General features: G+C 46.6%; 1 protein-coding gene across 7 annotated transcripts in view; it reads right to left on the bottom strand.

The window, feature by feature from the left end:
• The window catches only part of RGSL1 (regulator of G protein signaling like 1), a 36,981-nt gene that overhangs the window by 10,207 nt on the left and 13,468 nt on the right, over window positions 1-13,306 (bottom strand). For 6 of the 7 annotated variants that reach the window (XM_079980824.1, XM_079980825.1, XM_079980826.1 and 3 more), the window contains exons 9-18: window positions 12,935-13,157; window positions 11,554-11,661; window positions 10,478-10,586; window positions 9,558-9,751; window positions 8,372-8,489; window positions 6,531-6,624; window positions 5,249-5,378; window positions 4,528-4,696; window positions 2,507-2,645; window positions 919-1,043 (exon numbers count right to left, since the gene is read on the bottom strand). In XM_079980824.1, the coding sequence (XP_079836950.1) occupies window positions 919-1,043; window positions 2,507-2,645; window positions 4,528-4,696; window positions 5,249-5,378; window positions 6,531-6,624; window positions 8,372-8,489; window positions 9,558-9,751; window positions 10,478-10,586; window positions 11,554-11,661; window positions 12,935-13,157 (1,409 nt within the window). The remainder of the gene's footprint in view (window positions 1-918; window positions 1,044-2,506; window positions 2,646-4,527; window positions 4,697-5,248; window positions 5,379-6,530; window positions 6,625-8,371; window positions 8,490-9,557; window positions 9,752-10,477; window positions 10,587-11,553; window positions 11,662-12,934; window positions 13,158-13,306) is intronic. The other variant, XM_079980830.1, reaches the window with a different exon arrangement.

Here is a 13,306-nt window from a genome sequence, read left to right as displayed (position 1 = left end):
ACCCTGGCGGCCGATCCGTCCTGCAATTTAGTTATTAGCCACAAAAGTCTTTTGTCTATTCCCCATCGTGCTAATTTTCCCCAAAGTAATCCTCTGGGGATGCTGTCAAAAGCGGCCTTTAAATCAATAAAGGCCGCACAAAGTTGGCCTCTATTTGGGGCGGAATATTTCTGGGCAAGGTGGTATAAAACTAAGACATGATCAACCGCTGACTGATTCGGTCTAAAACCAGCCTGTTCAGGCCCAATCAGGTTGTTCTCTTCGGCCCACTTAGTAAGCTTAGTTAACAAGAACCGTGCATATATTTTCCCAATTATTGACAATAAACTAATATTCCTGTAATTTCCCGGGTCATCTGTCGAGCCCTTTTTATGAATTGGAATAATAATCGCATCCTTCCATATTCTTGGAACCTTCCCACTGTTGTTTACGACATCAAAAGTAACGGCCAGGATTTTCGCCCACCAGTCTGCATGAAGTTTTATAGCTTCCGCCGGGACTAGGTCAGGACCGGGGGCTTTTCCAACTTTGAGATTAGAAATGAGTCCGTGGATTTCTTTCGGGTCAGTGGGTGGCCAAAGAGGGAGCTGCTCATAGAATCCATCGATTGTATTAATATTAAGGTCTGGTAAGGCAAAATAGTTCCTTAAAAAGGATTCCCAAACTGGGGCAGGAATAACTGATAGGGGGTATCTTTTAGATTTTCTGTTAACCAGCATCCAGAATTTTCGGGAATTACGGGTATTTGAGGCAGCTATAAGTGCATGCCAGCGGTTCAGTGGCCATTCCTGTTTGGCCTTTTTTTGCACATATTTGTAAGCTGATTTTGCCTGAATCTGTTTATAATCTACACGCAATGGCTTCATCCATTACCATTATAACAATAATGCACACACTTTGCCTTTCTAATCTACTTACTTCTTCCAGTAGAATAATAAAACTGGAAAGATACTCATAAAAGCAGAATGATAAAGAGTCCTGTTCAGCACACCTTCAGCAATAAAATTTCGGATCTGAAGGACCTGTGCATCTGTGAGGTTGACCTGGACACAGAAGAAGAGGCCATATCAGGAAGCAGATGACAACTACATCAACCTTCAGTTAAAAACATTTCATAGCACAGCTGATGTCACTGGATCCTTTGGGACCCTACCTTTCAACTAAGGGCTGAATGCAAGAACATGCATGTGAGGCTTTCTTTGGGGGAAACAGACGCACAATACTAGGGAGGTCATAGCTGACATTTTATCGTCAGTGTCCATCTGGTTTCACAGCTTCCCTCCCACATCTACATATCAGCAATTTAAGCAGTGGCTCATCCCTCAGTCTTGCTCTGTGCCATGCCTCTGTCAAGACCAGCCTGGAGTCCAATGAAGCCTCTAAGCCTAGCTCTCATGAGATTCCAGGAAACTCAGTGGACACTGGCAACCCTCTTGAGACCATCTCCCAGGAAGATGCCTCACTTGAGGAGGCTACCCCTGGCCACTAAGAATGGTGCCACAGCCACAGAACATTGCCAACACTATCAGAGATCACCTCTGTTGCTATCAAACTTGGTGATTAAGCAGTATGCATAAAGGTAAAGGTAAAGGTACCCCTGCCCGTACGGGCCAGTCTTGACAGACTCTGGGGTTGTGCGCCCATCTCACTTAAGAGGCCAGGGGCCAGCGCTGTCCGGAGACACTTCCGGGTCACGTGGCCAGCGTGACATCGCTGCTCTGGCGAGCCAGAGCCGCACACGGAAACGCCGTTTACCTTCCCGCTGGTAAGCGGTCCCTATTTATCTACTTGCACCCGGAGGTACTTTCGAACTGCTAGGTTGGCAGGCGCTGGGACCGAGCAGCGGGAGCGCACCCCGCCGCAGGGATTCGAACCGCCGACCTTTCGATCGGCAAGCCCTAGGCGCTGAGGCTTTAACCCACAGCGCCACCTGCGTCCCCCAGCAGTATGCATAGAAATAGCTAAAACAAACATATATCTAGCTGAGTGCATATACTGTTGGAAGTGCTGGGATGCAGCTCAGCTTGCACTGAAGGCTGACGTATCTCCATGAGAAAGGGGAGATGGGGAGAGGAGCCTCCAGACTTTCCGGTCTGTCCTTCTGATCTTCCTTCAGGGTTAGACTACCGGTATACACTGTACTCTTAGCACTGCTGACTTCACTTCCTGTGTCCATTCCCTTTCTTCTTCTTATGTGTGTTCCTCATGACAATAGGCATGATTTGATGTCTACTCCTGAGATACAAGCGCAAGAATGGCTTACTGCATCTCCAGAGAGAACTAGGGATCTTTCCTATCAACATGTATTTCCAATAACAAATACTACCTTTCTTTCCCCTCAAAAATCCAGAGTCTCAGCATGATTGTATCCAGGGGAGTCTGTCTCCATTCAGCTTCTGCCAGCATTTTACTCCAAATGCTACCATTCACTATGGCGTTTAGCAGAAGTCCCAATGGCTTCATTTTGTGCCCAACTGTCTTAGAAAACTTGGCTCCAGCCTCTTACCCTCAGTTTAGGTGGGATATCTGAATTCAAAAAGAGCTTGTTGATGGTGGACACTTTGCTCTTCAGAAAGGCAATATCTTTCTCGGTGTATAACCCAAGGGAGGACAGGACGATCACGGAGTCAGAGAGGTAAAAAAACCTGCGGCAATAAAAGACAGACAGAGGGCAGAAGATGGAGAGATGGGTGGGCAGTGGGAATGGGGGTATGTTGGACACAACACAAAACCTGAGGCAGGATCTCATCGTCACAACTGGTGGCTGGAATCTGGACACTGGGCAGTACAGGCAATATCTGGGGTCACTGGGAAGGATCTTTATCAGGGTCATTCTCATGCTAATAAGAGGAAAGCAGGCATATAAACTCAGGACTAATTCCAAGATGGTCCCTGCTCGTCATGTAGACCAATGAGAAACCAGTGCAATTAGAGCTCTTCCATTGTCACCATTAAGCACCTGATGGTACATGGCTGGTAGGAAGCATTCAGTAAACAAACAAACCAACCCAACAACATAAGCAATATTTCTTGATCAGGAGCTGGCTGAATTGCAGGAAGCAGAGAGCGTAAGAATAAATGGACGGTTATCCCAATGGAAGGATGCAGAAAGTGGTCCCACAAGGATTGGTGTTGGGACCTGTCCTTTTAACTTGGCGAGGTTGCCAAGTTTGCTGATGATATGAAATTGCTCAGTGTGCTTATATCTAAAAAGGATTGTGATGGGCTCCAAGCGGATCTCTTCAAACTGCATGAATAGGCAGTAAAATGGCAAATGCAATTTAATGCAAGCAAGTGTAAAGCGATGCACATTGGGACAAAAGAAAATTCCTAATTTCACATGTGTGCTCATGAGATCTGGACTGGCAATGACTGACTTGGAAGGAAACCTTGTGGTCATAGGGAAGATGTTGACCTTGTGTGTGGCAGCTGTTAAAACAGCAAATACCACACTAGGTATTGTTAGGAAAGGGATTGAAAATTAAACTGCTGATATCGTAATACAAATCTATGGTGTGACCACACCTGGAGTACTGTAGAATACCATTTCAGTTGCCTTCCCTCAAAAAGCTACTACAGTGGTACCTCGGGTTAAGTACTTAATTCGTTTTGGAGGTCTGTTCTTAACCTGAAACACCACTTTAGCTAATGGGGCCTCCTGCTGCTGCTGCGCTGCCTGAGCACGATTTCTGCTCTCATCCTGAAGCAAAGTTCTTAACCCGAGGTACTATTTCTGGGTTAGAGGAGTCTGTAACCTGAAGCGTCTGTAACCTGAAGTGTATGTAACCCAGGGTACCACTGTACAGAGTTAGAAAAGAGCAACCAAAACATTTGGGACTTTTTAGTTAAGAGAAAAGGCAAGTAAGGGGAGGCATGAGATATCTGCATAAGATTATTTGTGGTATGAAGAATTGGGGGTATAGGAAAGTTTTTTCCCCTCTCATAATACCAGAATTCATCCAACAAAGTGGAGCCTTGGAATATTCAGGACAGACAAAAGAAAGGACTTCTTCACATACCACATAGGTTAATTTGCAAAATATAGCGATGGCCACCAAATTGAATGATTTAATTTTTAAAAAAGATTAAAAGTGGAGGATAGGCTATCATGGCTACTAGCAATGATTGGCCCTGTTCTCCCTCCCCTGCCAGAGGCCCTGGGCCTGTAAATGCTGTGAGTCGCTGGTGGGGAGAGGGCCCTTGGCCTCAAGTCCCAGCTGGTGGGCTTTCCATAGGTAACTAGCTGGCCATGTCAAGTATAGGCTGCCGAACCAGATGGGCCTTTACCTGATCCAACAGGACTCGTTTTTATATTCTGAATATAATCCAAACTGGCATTTTTACCAGATGACCCTATATGGTGATACTTACAGCACAAGGTTGCTATGTGAGGGCCAATTTAGATGTGATTATGACAAATGCTTCTGTTCAGAGATTTGCCCCGTTAAATGTCTGCTCTGTTCACCCATGGACTCCAAGAGGTGTGCCAGGCATGGCGGGAGAAATAACAGAGGCTTGCTCACTCACTTCTCCATCTCCAGGTAAAAATAGAGATCGTTGACCAGGAAGTTGACTGAGATGAGGCGGCCAAAGATCTTGCGCCTCACTTGCGGCACTTCAGCATCTTCTGACGTGGAGCCATAACGCCCACTCACTCCACTGAAGCTCCCACGGGTCTGAGGCGAGGATTGAATACCTATGAAAGAAAAGGGAGGCCCCAGTCACAGCAACTCCCATAACCACCTGCAGGCAACCAGGCATATTAAAAAACGCAACTCGTATGTTCCACATAAGTTAATCTGCTTTGATATTTGGGAGTTGGGCAGAGTTTCACTGGGCTTGCAGAAAAATATCACTCAGCCTTCACTTTATATACCTGATCTTAGTTCTCTGGGAACTGGAGTTCCTGGTTTTTGGAGCAGCACATTCCTGGTACTAGAGTTAGAAGCAAGGCACAAAAACAGGGCTGGGCTGGGTGGAGCCATGCAAACACTGCAACTTTTTGCACAGGACTCTGTGAGCAAAGTGGCAAGACTTGGGCCTCTAAACTAAAGAGGAAAGATGAGCAAGAGGAGACATGAGAGGGGTGTATACAATTCTGAAAGGTGTGGGGAAACTGCACTGGGAAATGTTTTTCCTCCTACTCTCATGACACTAAGTAAGCACAGGAAATGAAACCAAGGAGGTGACTCCTGTCACCTGCCCAAAGGCCAGTCATGTGGGAACAAGAGACTTTAAAAGCACGCACTTTCCTTCTCGTTTTTCACTTCCCGGTGGAGGAAATCTTCAAAGCGTTTGCGCTGCCCCACGTAACTCATTGCCTTTCGGAACTTGCAGACAGTCCTGATGAAAGTACCAAGAATATTCCAGTACCTTCTCTGTAGAAGAGAATAATGTTACGTACAACCCATGGTAGTCACAGTAGTCTCTCGTAACAACAAGAAGAAGAAGAAGAAGAAGAAGAAGAAGAAGAAGAAGAAGAACCTTAAAGACCAACAGATCAATTGCAGTCTGTTTCATCAGGTGCACAAAGCATTAGCCAAGGATAATGTTAATATCAGGACAGGTAGAATGCAGTGCCATGGAAAGCTCTGAAAAGGAACTGAAGGGGACCCATGTGGGCGAGGAGAGGGAGGGAAAGGAGCTGTGGAGTGCAGAGTTCTGAAACTGGCAATGGGCAGGTCCACAGTGCAGCAGTCCATGTGGATGTGCAGCTGCAAGTCTCCCCGTTAGCGTGGGGTTGTTCACATGACGTCTTCCCCATCCCAGTGTTTTCACAGACCTTTCCCCACTTTAAATGCACATCCCCCCAAAAAAAAAATCCTGGCCATTTTGGAGTTTCCAAGGATCAACATGCACACACTCTGCAGTTAAAGGGGGGAAGTGGCCAATAAAACACTGGGGGGTGCATCATGTCCCTACATTAATGGGGGGGGGCGGAAGGCAGGTGCAAATCCACATTTTGCTCTTCTGTGGACTAGTCAAATGTTAGATTTGCACAGGGCAAAAGGTGCTTGTGTGATCCCCAGGGGCTGCTGTTTGGGGGAGGAGTGGACATCCTCCGTACCACATGCAACCACAAGTCCCTTTGCACCTAAGATCTGGAGCTCCCCCCAGCCCCATTTTCTCCATGATTGGAGCACATCCAGTTTTAGACACATGGATTTGATTCTGTTGACAGATCGAATCAAAAGCAACCTCCAGATTCAATGGTTCACCTCCAAATATGTCTCAGTTTCATAGCCAGTAATTCCAGGCCCAGCAATGAATGGGGTGACCATGGGGGTGGATGAGATCAGGAAATTCCTTTTAGCAAACTGTGTCTTCTCCAACATGTAGTCAATGTTTCACTATCACAAACAACCAGCTTTGACTAGTTAACAGAATTCCCAGCTTATTGTGAGCTGGGCAAAAGGACACAAGCCTTTAGACTGTCAGCTCAGGAGCTCACAAGTGTTTCACATCAAACATGGTCTGAATCTATGGCAGGAGGAGACACATCCCAATCCTGCTCCACCTTCACCACTCACCATCTTTTCTTTCATCAGGGAGCCCCTCCTTCCCCTCCCACCTGCGGTAATGGAAAGGTCACTTTCAGGATATAAGCCTTGATACATTTGGAACCTGCCAGGATGCAACAAAAAGGAGAGAGAGAGAGAGATAGGTGAGGCAGTTGCTTTGCTCCCCTTATAAGCATAGTCCTCCGTATTCCGCTCATCTGTTTATCTCCATGGGATATTTAAAGTGCAGTCAAGCCAACAATTCATGTTTTGCTAGATAGGCACATGACAGAAGCCGAATTTCACAGAGTTTTCCTGTAAACTCTGTGAGAGACAGCCCCACTGCGCCCTGAGAGGGGGAGGGCAGAGCTATTATTTTCTCCTACCTGCCTGGACACACTCCTTCCATCTCTTTCTGCTCTGCCAGCAATGTGAGAACATCTGCCTGTCTGAGCTCCATTGCTCAGACTACATTTTAAACTAGACTACAACATGTCTTTGTAACTGGATTACCATTTTAAGCCTGCCTGAACAAAGCTGCTGTATCTGTTACTCTTCAACAAGTATTCAGAGCGAGTAAATCTTATTTTTACCTTCTACAAGACTGTGTTGTTGTTATTTTAAGGGGGAGAAAAGAAAGAAAGGGGGGAAATGGCAGGAAAATCCAGTTTGCCTTGAAGCATCATGGATTACTTAAACTAAAAGACTAAAACTAGCCTATCTGATCTTCCCTTATGGGAAGGAATGGCACTCTGCTGAACATCTAACTTAAATCCATCTTTATTTTTTTAAATGTGGTAATTTATATAGATTATATTATATATCAAATATAATCTATATTACATAAACTGCAGGAGGCAGTGGAAGACAGGAGTGCCTGGCATGCTCTGGTCCATAGGGTCACGACTAAATGACTAAACAGCAACAATAGATTATATAAACTGGACACCATTGTTTGGAAAGGCAATATAGATGTAAACAAGAAATAAATAATGAATTTGATAAACCAATGTACATGCTGATTCACAGAGTTGGATATAGGGAAGGGATGGTCCCTGGCCAAATAAGCTTCAGCTTTAGCCCTGTTGTAATTCTTGGTGCAAAATATCTATATAAGCAGGAGAATTCCTGGGTCCCAAGATCCAAGTTTGGGACAAGTACTCTTTGGTGGGAGAACTCCAGCAGGTATCTAAAGTCACAAAATATGCAGCCAAGTAAAGTGTGGAAATATAGGCTGCTAGACATTTAAAATATGCCCTTTAAAGTGAGTTCCAAAATGTCCCCTTAAAAAAAGTCTCTTTCCAAAGTTTCCCTTTTCCCACAGCATAGGAAAAGACCATACATTTGGTAACTTAAAAAATGATTTACTTACAGTTCTCCAAAGGTCAGATTCATGTGCTTCAGAATAGTTACAAACGCAGAAAAACTTAGCTTAGTTTCCAAGTTGATGAAAGATTCTAAATTATTTGTATAGGAACTCAAGAGAGCCATGTGAGAGCCTTGCAGCTGAGCTGGAGCAACCAGCTCAAACCTCTTCACACGCTAAACTTCTCAAGTAGACTGGGGGAGAACAAAGGCTTGATTACCTAGTTCTTCCCAAGGTGAGGGGAAGTGGACATAGCTAAGCCTGGCAGGACAGTTTACTCTATGGTATTAACCCCTTAATGTGTCAACTGAACTTAAAACATATTGGTTATATGAGGCTGGTTATTCCACAGTAATCACTACCACACTCCAGACCATAAATGTGATGGAATCGTTCTGTTTTGATAATATTAGAACAGAACATTTCATTGCCAGCTGCCGCCTTGTCAGTTGTATCATTGCCCATTCCACTGTGCTGGTCATATTTGCGCCTCCTGTTTACTCACCATTTCTCTTCCAAGGCCTTCATGACAAAAAATTGTGCTGTGACCAACATGGGAACAGTCACATTAGCTGCCCTTGGAATCTCTCTGATAATATCTGCATCACAATCCAACAGCTTTTCTGGGTGGGTAAAAAAAAAAGGGGGGGGGACAGGAAGACATACTTTCCAAAAGAGTCTTCTATTTATTTTTGCCTTTGAGCAATGCTGAGTAAACTTGGACCAATACATTAAGATCATTAAGAAGTGGTAATTGATACAAAGAGGATGGCCACCTGTCTGTGTTTTCCAGCCAAAATTACCAGGAGAACTTCACCACACATGTATGACAAAATGCTTTTTTTTTAAATGCTTGTTTGCTTTCTAAGCAGGGAATCTAATGCCCAAACTGAATTTTCACTCATGAAGACCTTCAGAGTGGCTTAATTTGAGGAGACAAAAATAATCCGAGTTGGGGAGGGAGGGTCCTTCTGATTCGTTGGTCATTTTTGGAGCTGTTAGCAGCCCGGGCCCAATTTATTAGTGTTCCTTCCTTTTTCATTATGTGATCCCAGCCAAGCAGGGACCACATCAGAAGCACGATGATGTCACAGGGAGGTTTATCTTGACAAGTGACATCGGAATGCACAATGGATCAAGCATTTGAGCAACACAGCTGCACCTGGAGCTGCATGCCAACACTCATTCTGATGCGCATTCAAGGGCGCATCTGAGCTCATGCTCCTGCTTCAAATCCACTTTCCTTTGCTGCCACATATAGTGCAGCAATCAGGGAGCATCAACCTGGACATCTCTTTGATCAAGGCTAGGGAGTTCCACAAACAAGGGCAGAGCCTAGCTGCTCCTTAGGTAGACCCTGGCCTGGCCTAACCTGAAAGTATTAAGCAGATGAGATCCAGAGGCACCAAGGAACTACCTGGGATAGGGGTGGTTGGTAGAGCCATGCGGGGACCTGGGACAGGAATGCTGCCCTTGCTTCCTCCACCTGCAGCCTCAAGGGTCCTGGTGCACAGACCAGGAGTCTCCAAGGTGGGTAGGGCTGGTGCACAAGGCAGGTGGAAGCTCCTGTCATTGATAGGTCAGGGGAAGCTCACACACCTTGCAATTCAAGGGAGTATCTATAGCCTGCAAGGTGATGTGTTGGGTCTTGTGGGCGAGAGTGAGGTGCAGTTGGAGCCTGGCTTGCATACCGGGTGGGATACTATGGAAGAAGAAAGTCCTGACGCAGTCATTGACCTGAAGGCGCTGGATCCTGGGATTCCCCTCGTTTTTGAGTTCTTCCACGGCTATCCAGAAAAGGAGTGGGGCTTCAGCGTTGTGCATCTTGAGAAACTGCCTGAAGTAATCCAAGTGGATGGGGTTCTGCAGCACTTCTGAGAGCGCCCTACAATGGTAAGGAGACATTAGGCGCTGCTGAGGCCATCAGCTCTTTCACCTAAATCACATATTTTTGTACACAGGTCCCAGGTTGTGAATGATGATGGGAAATAGGGACAGAGAGACTGTCCCTAAGAACTGTCAGCATTGCATGAAGAACCCCAACCCCAAAGGGACCTGCAAAATTGTGTTTAAGAAAATCTCCACTTCAATTTAAAATAATGCTCCTAAGTCTCATGAAAGACAGTGTAATATAGTTCTCTTATCATTTCTTGTATACCACTCTCTCCTGGTTTAAACAGTCTTGCAGGTTTCTGAAGTGTTGAAATCTTTGCAGTGTAGTCCTTTGCATGTTTTCACAGAAATAAGTGCTGTTGTGCTCAAGATGACATTATTCCATCCTGGATAAGTGTCTAAAGTACCACAGCCTTAAACCTCTCAAATCTATTTGACAAGAGAGGATGTTATGGAAAATGTGCAGACCATTGGCCTATACTGCACTCTGCCTCAACTCTCTGAAAAATCTCTTGTCTGTTCTCAGTCTATGAACAAACTGGAAGATGGTCTTGGTAGCCCAGAATGGGCAGTTAGTGGGGGCCAAACCAGACATGACATTGACAGCATGAATTTGCAGGCAATAACAGCGTCCCCATAATGAACCTCCTGTCTGACTTGGCCCTGAATGTTGGAGCTAAGTGGCAGGTCGTATCTCTAAGGCACGATGATGTCATACCTGGGCCTCAGAGGGGGTTTTCTTGAGGCAGGCCCCTTCCTCATGAAGGACAAGCTTGATCGGGTCCAGTGGAGATTCCTTCTCATAGATAACGGACGACTGAACACGCCTGCAGGGGAAAAGAAGCGCTGCCTCCTTACAATTAGCCACGGGAGGCGGTCTTCTGCGAGCCAGCGGTGCTCCACTCAAGACCACCACCACAGTGACCTCATGAAGACCTCATGAACAGCACCTTGCAAGATCTCAGCACAATGAAATTCTCCTGCATGAAAACATTCTTTCTTCACCCTTATTCCTTCTCAGAGCACAACCAGACATGACAGCCAGACTCAGAACCGCCACTGCTCCATAATCTTCTTTACTCCAAGCTCCCCCTTAGCTTTGCTCTGTACTCTTCCGATGGAGGCGAGTAGGGCACTGCCCCATGAACCTCAGCCTACCCTCAGCCAGGCCCCACCTGCCAGCCTTCTTACTTAAACAACCAGTCCAGATTTGTAGCACTAACTAGAATCATAGAACCATAGAGTTAGAAGGGACCCCGAGGGTCCTCTAGTCCAACCCCCTGGGATGCAGGAATCTCAGCAAAAGCATCCACGACCGGTGGCCACCTGAGCTCTGCTTAAAAGCCTCCCATGAAGGAGAGTCCACCACCTTTTGGGGAGTCTGTTCCACTGTCAAACAGCTCCTGCTGTCAGAAAGTTTTCCCTGATGTTTAGTTGGAATCTCCTTCCTTGTAACTTGAGGCCATGGGTTCAGGTCCTTCCCTCCAGAGCAGGAGAAACCAATCCTGCTCCATCTTCCATGAGACAGCCCTTGAGATATCTGAAGATGGCTATCTCATCTCCTCTAAACATACCCAACTCCCTCAACTGTTCCTCCTGGCGCTTGGTTTGCCTCTTTGCTTCCTTTCCTTCGTCCCAGTGCTGCCCTCAGAGCGGAGGAAGGATCAACTGGCTCTCTGCCTGTCATTGGCTCCGGCTCCACTTCCTGCCACCCCCGCCAGTCCCAACAGGCACCAGCCCCCACTGGTCTCTCCTCTGCTATCCTACCCTGGTACCAATACCCCAGGGACTCACCACTTGATGGGGAACTTTTGCAGAAGGCCTTGAAGTTATTGCTTAGAAGTTCCACAGCCATCTTGGGGTTCAGCCGGGCCAGCTCCTCAAATGTCATGCTGCTGTAATCTGTCTCCAGGGAGGAGAAGAAGATCAGAAGCACTCTTTGGCCCCCTACAGCCAGGACAAGCGATCATGCAAGGAGAGGGTCTATGTACTGGCAGCGCCACCATGGAGCACATGATGTGCAATTCTATGTGGCGGCACATTGCCAACAGTTTTGTTAAAAACAGCTGAGACAGGTCCAAGGTTTTATGTCATTTCAGTTAAATGCAAACACTCCCTACATGCCACCTATGAAATAGAAGCACTTTGGTCTCCTTCGACTTCCTCCCACCTGGACTAGGAGACTAACAGCGCAATCCTAACCACTGCTACTTAGAAATAAGTTCCACTGAATTCATGGGGCATGCACCCAGGTCAATGGCATTGGCACTGCAGCCTAAGTGAAAAGTTAGTCATAGCAGCCTTATCGTTTTCCATAGGAACTGAGCCCCCCCTGCAAGCCCCTCTGCACTCTGGCCTTGCACATGGCCAAAGGCTCTTCTCTGCATCTTGCACACAAAGATGAATGCCAACCCCCTCTAATCCCTGGATCCAGCAGTTGTTAAAAGCTAATCAAGTCCTCTAATTCCAGGAATAGCCAAGCTAGCTTCCTGGTGAGGTGATGGGGGGTTATATGGAATCGAAGGCAGAGAGCTGCAGTGATGTGACCCAGAAGTAAAGCAGCGAGCTGGAGAGAGAATGAGAGAGCAATGTTTGATGTCTGCTGGAATGCAAGGCTGCAGCAATGGGGAAAACAAGGTTCCTTTGGGGTGGTAATGCTGTGGACCTCTCCAGTGTACGCTCAGGTTGTATGCAAATACCATAATGACCCCATAGTCTCCTCTGTGCTTCATTTCTAAAAGGAAACACAAACTCTGGGTAAGCGCCCGAAATCTCGCACTTGCTCAGAGAGTGGGGTAGGATGCAACACTATGCCTTCTTTTGAGTCAATTGCTTCCTTCATCTGCCAGTATGAGCTGACAACAGAATTTTATCCTCTGTGAAGTAAAAACGTTTCAGGAGAGAATTACTTGAAGAAAACTGGCTGTGGGAATTTCACCTCCACCCCCCCCCCAAATATTTAGCAAAATGCCTTCCTGATTTGCACTGCCCTGTAAAAGAGCAGGGGGGATTTGGACAGGGAGACCATTTCTGCTCAGCCCTAAATCCCCGTGAGAATGCAGCGCAGATCTGCTCCAAGTGGCGGCCCCTGTGGCAACTTAAACCTTGCCTTCAGCCAGAGGAAATAAAAAACATTGCTCTTGAGTGAGTCCTGCAGGGCAGGTCTTCTTCTCACCCATCTTGCGCACTACAGGCTCTGCCTCCATGAAGATCGAGCCCCCCAGGCCCAGGTCCTGAGTGCCCATCATCTGCCAGTGTTCCCCCATGAGCAGCTCAAAGTCTCTCATGCCAGCCAAGGTCTGGCACAGGTGCAAAGCCTCCGTGATTCTCCTGGCCAAGCGGCGATTCTCATCCTTCTCGTAAGGCTCTTCAGCACTGAGTTTCTTTTCCTTGCCGCTCTGCAGTGACAGACAGATGGACAAGGTGCATCACGCAGGTGAAGAATGAAAGTATGGAGAGCAGGATTAAAGGCCAACGAGCGTTCAATTACAGATCCATAGTGGTGGGACTATGCCTTTCCGACCTCCACATTTCCTCCTTTAACTTT

Source organism: Podarcis cretensis (assembly GCF_951804945.1).
Source record: "Podarcis cretensis genome assembly, chromosome: 6".
Classification (NCBI taxonomy): domain Eukaryota; kingdom Metazoa; phylum Chordata; class Lepidosauria; order Squamata; family Lacertidae; genus Podarcis; species Podarcis cretensis.
This window is presented reverse-complemented; position numbering and strand designations above follow the sequence as displayed.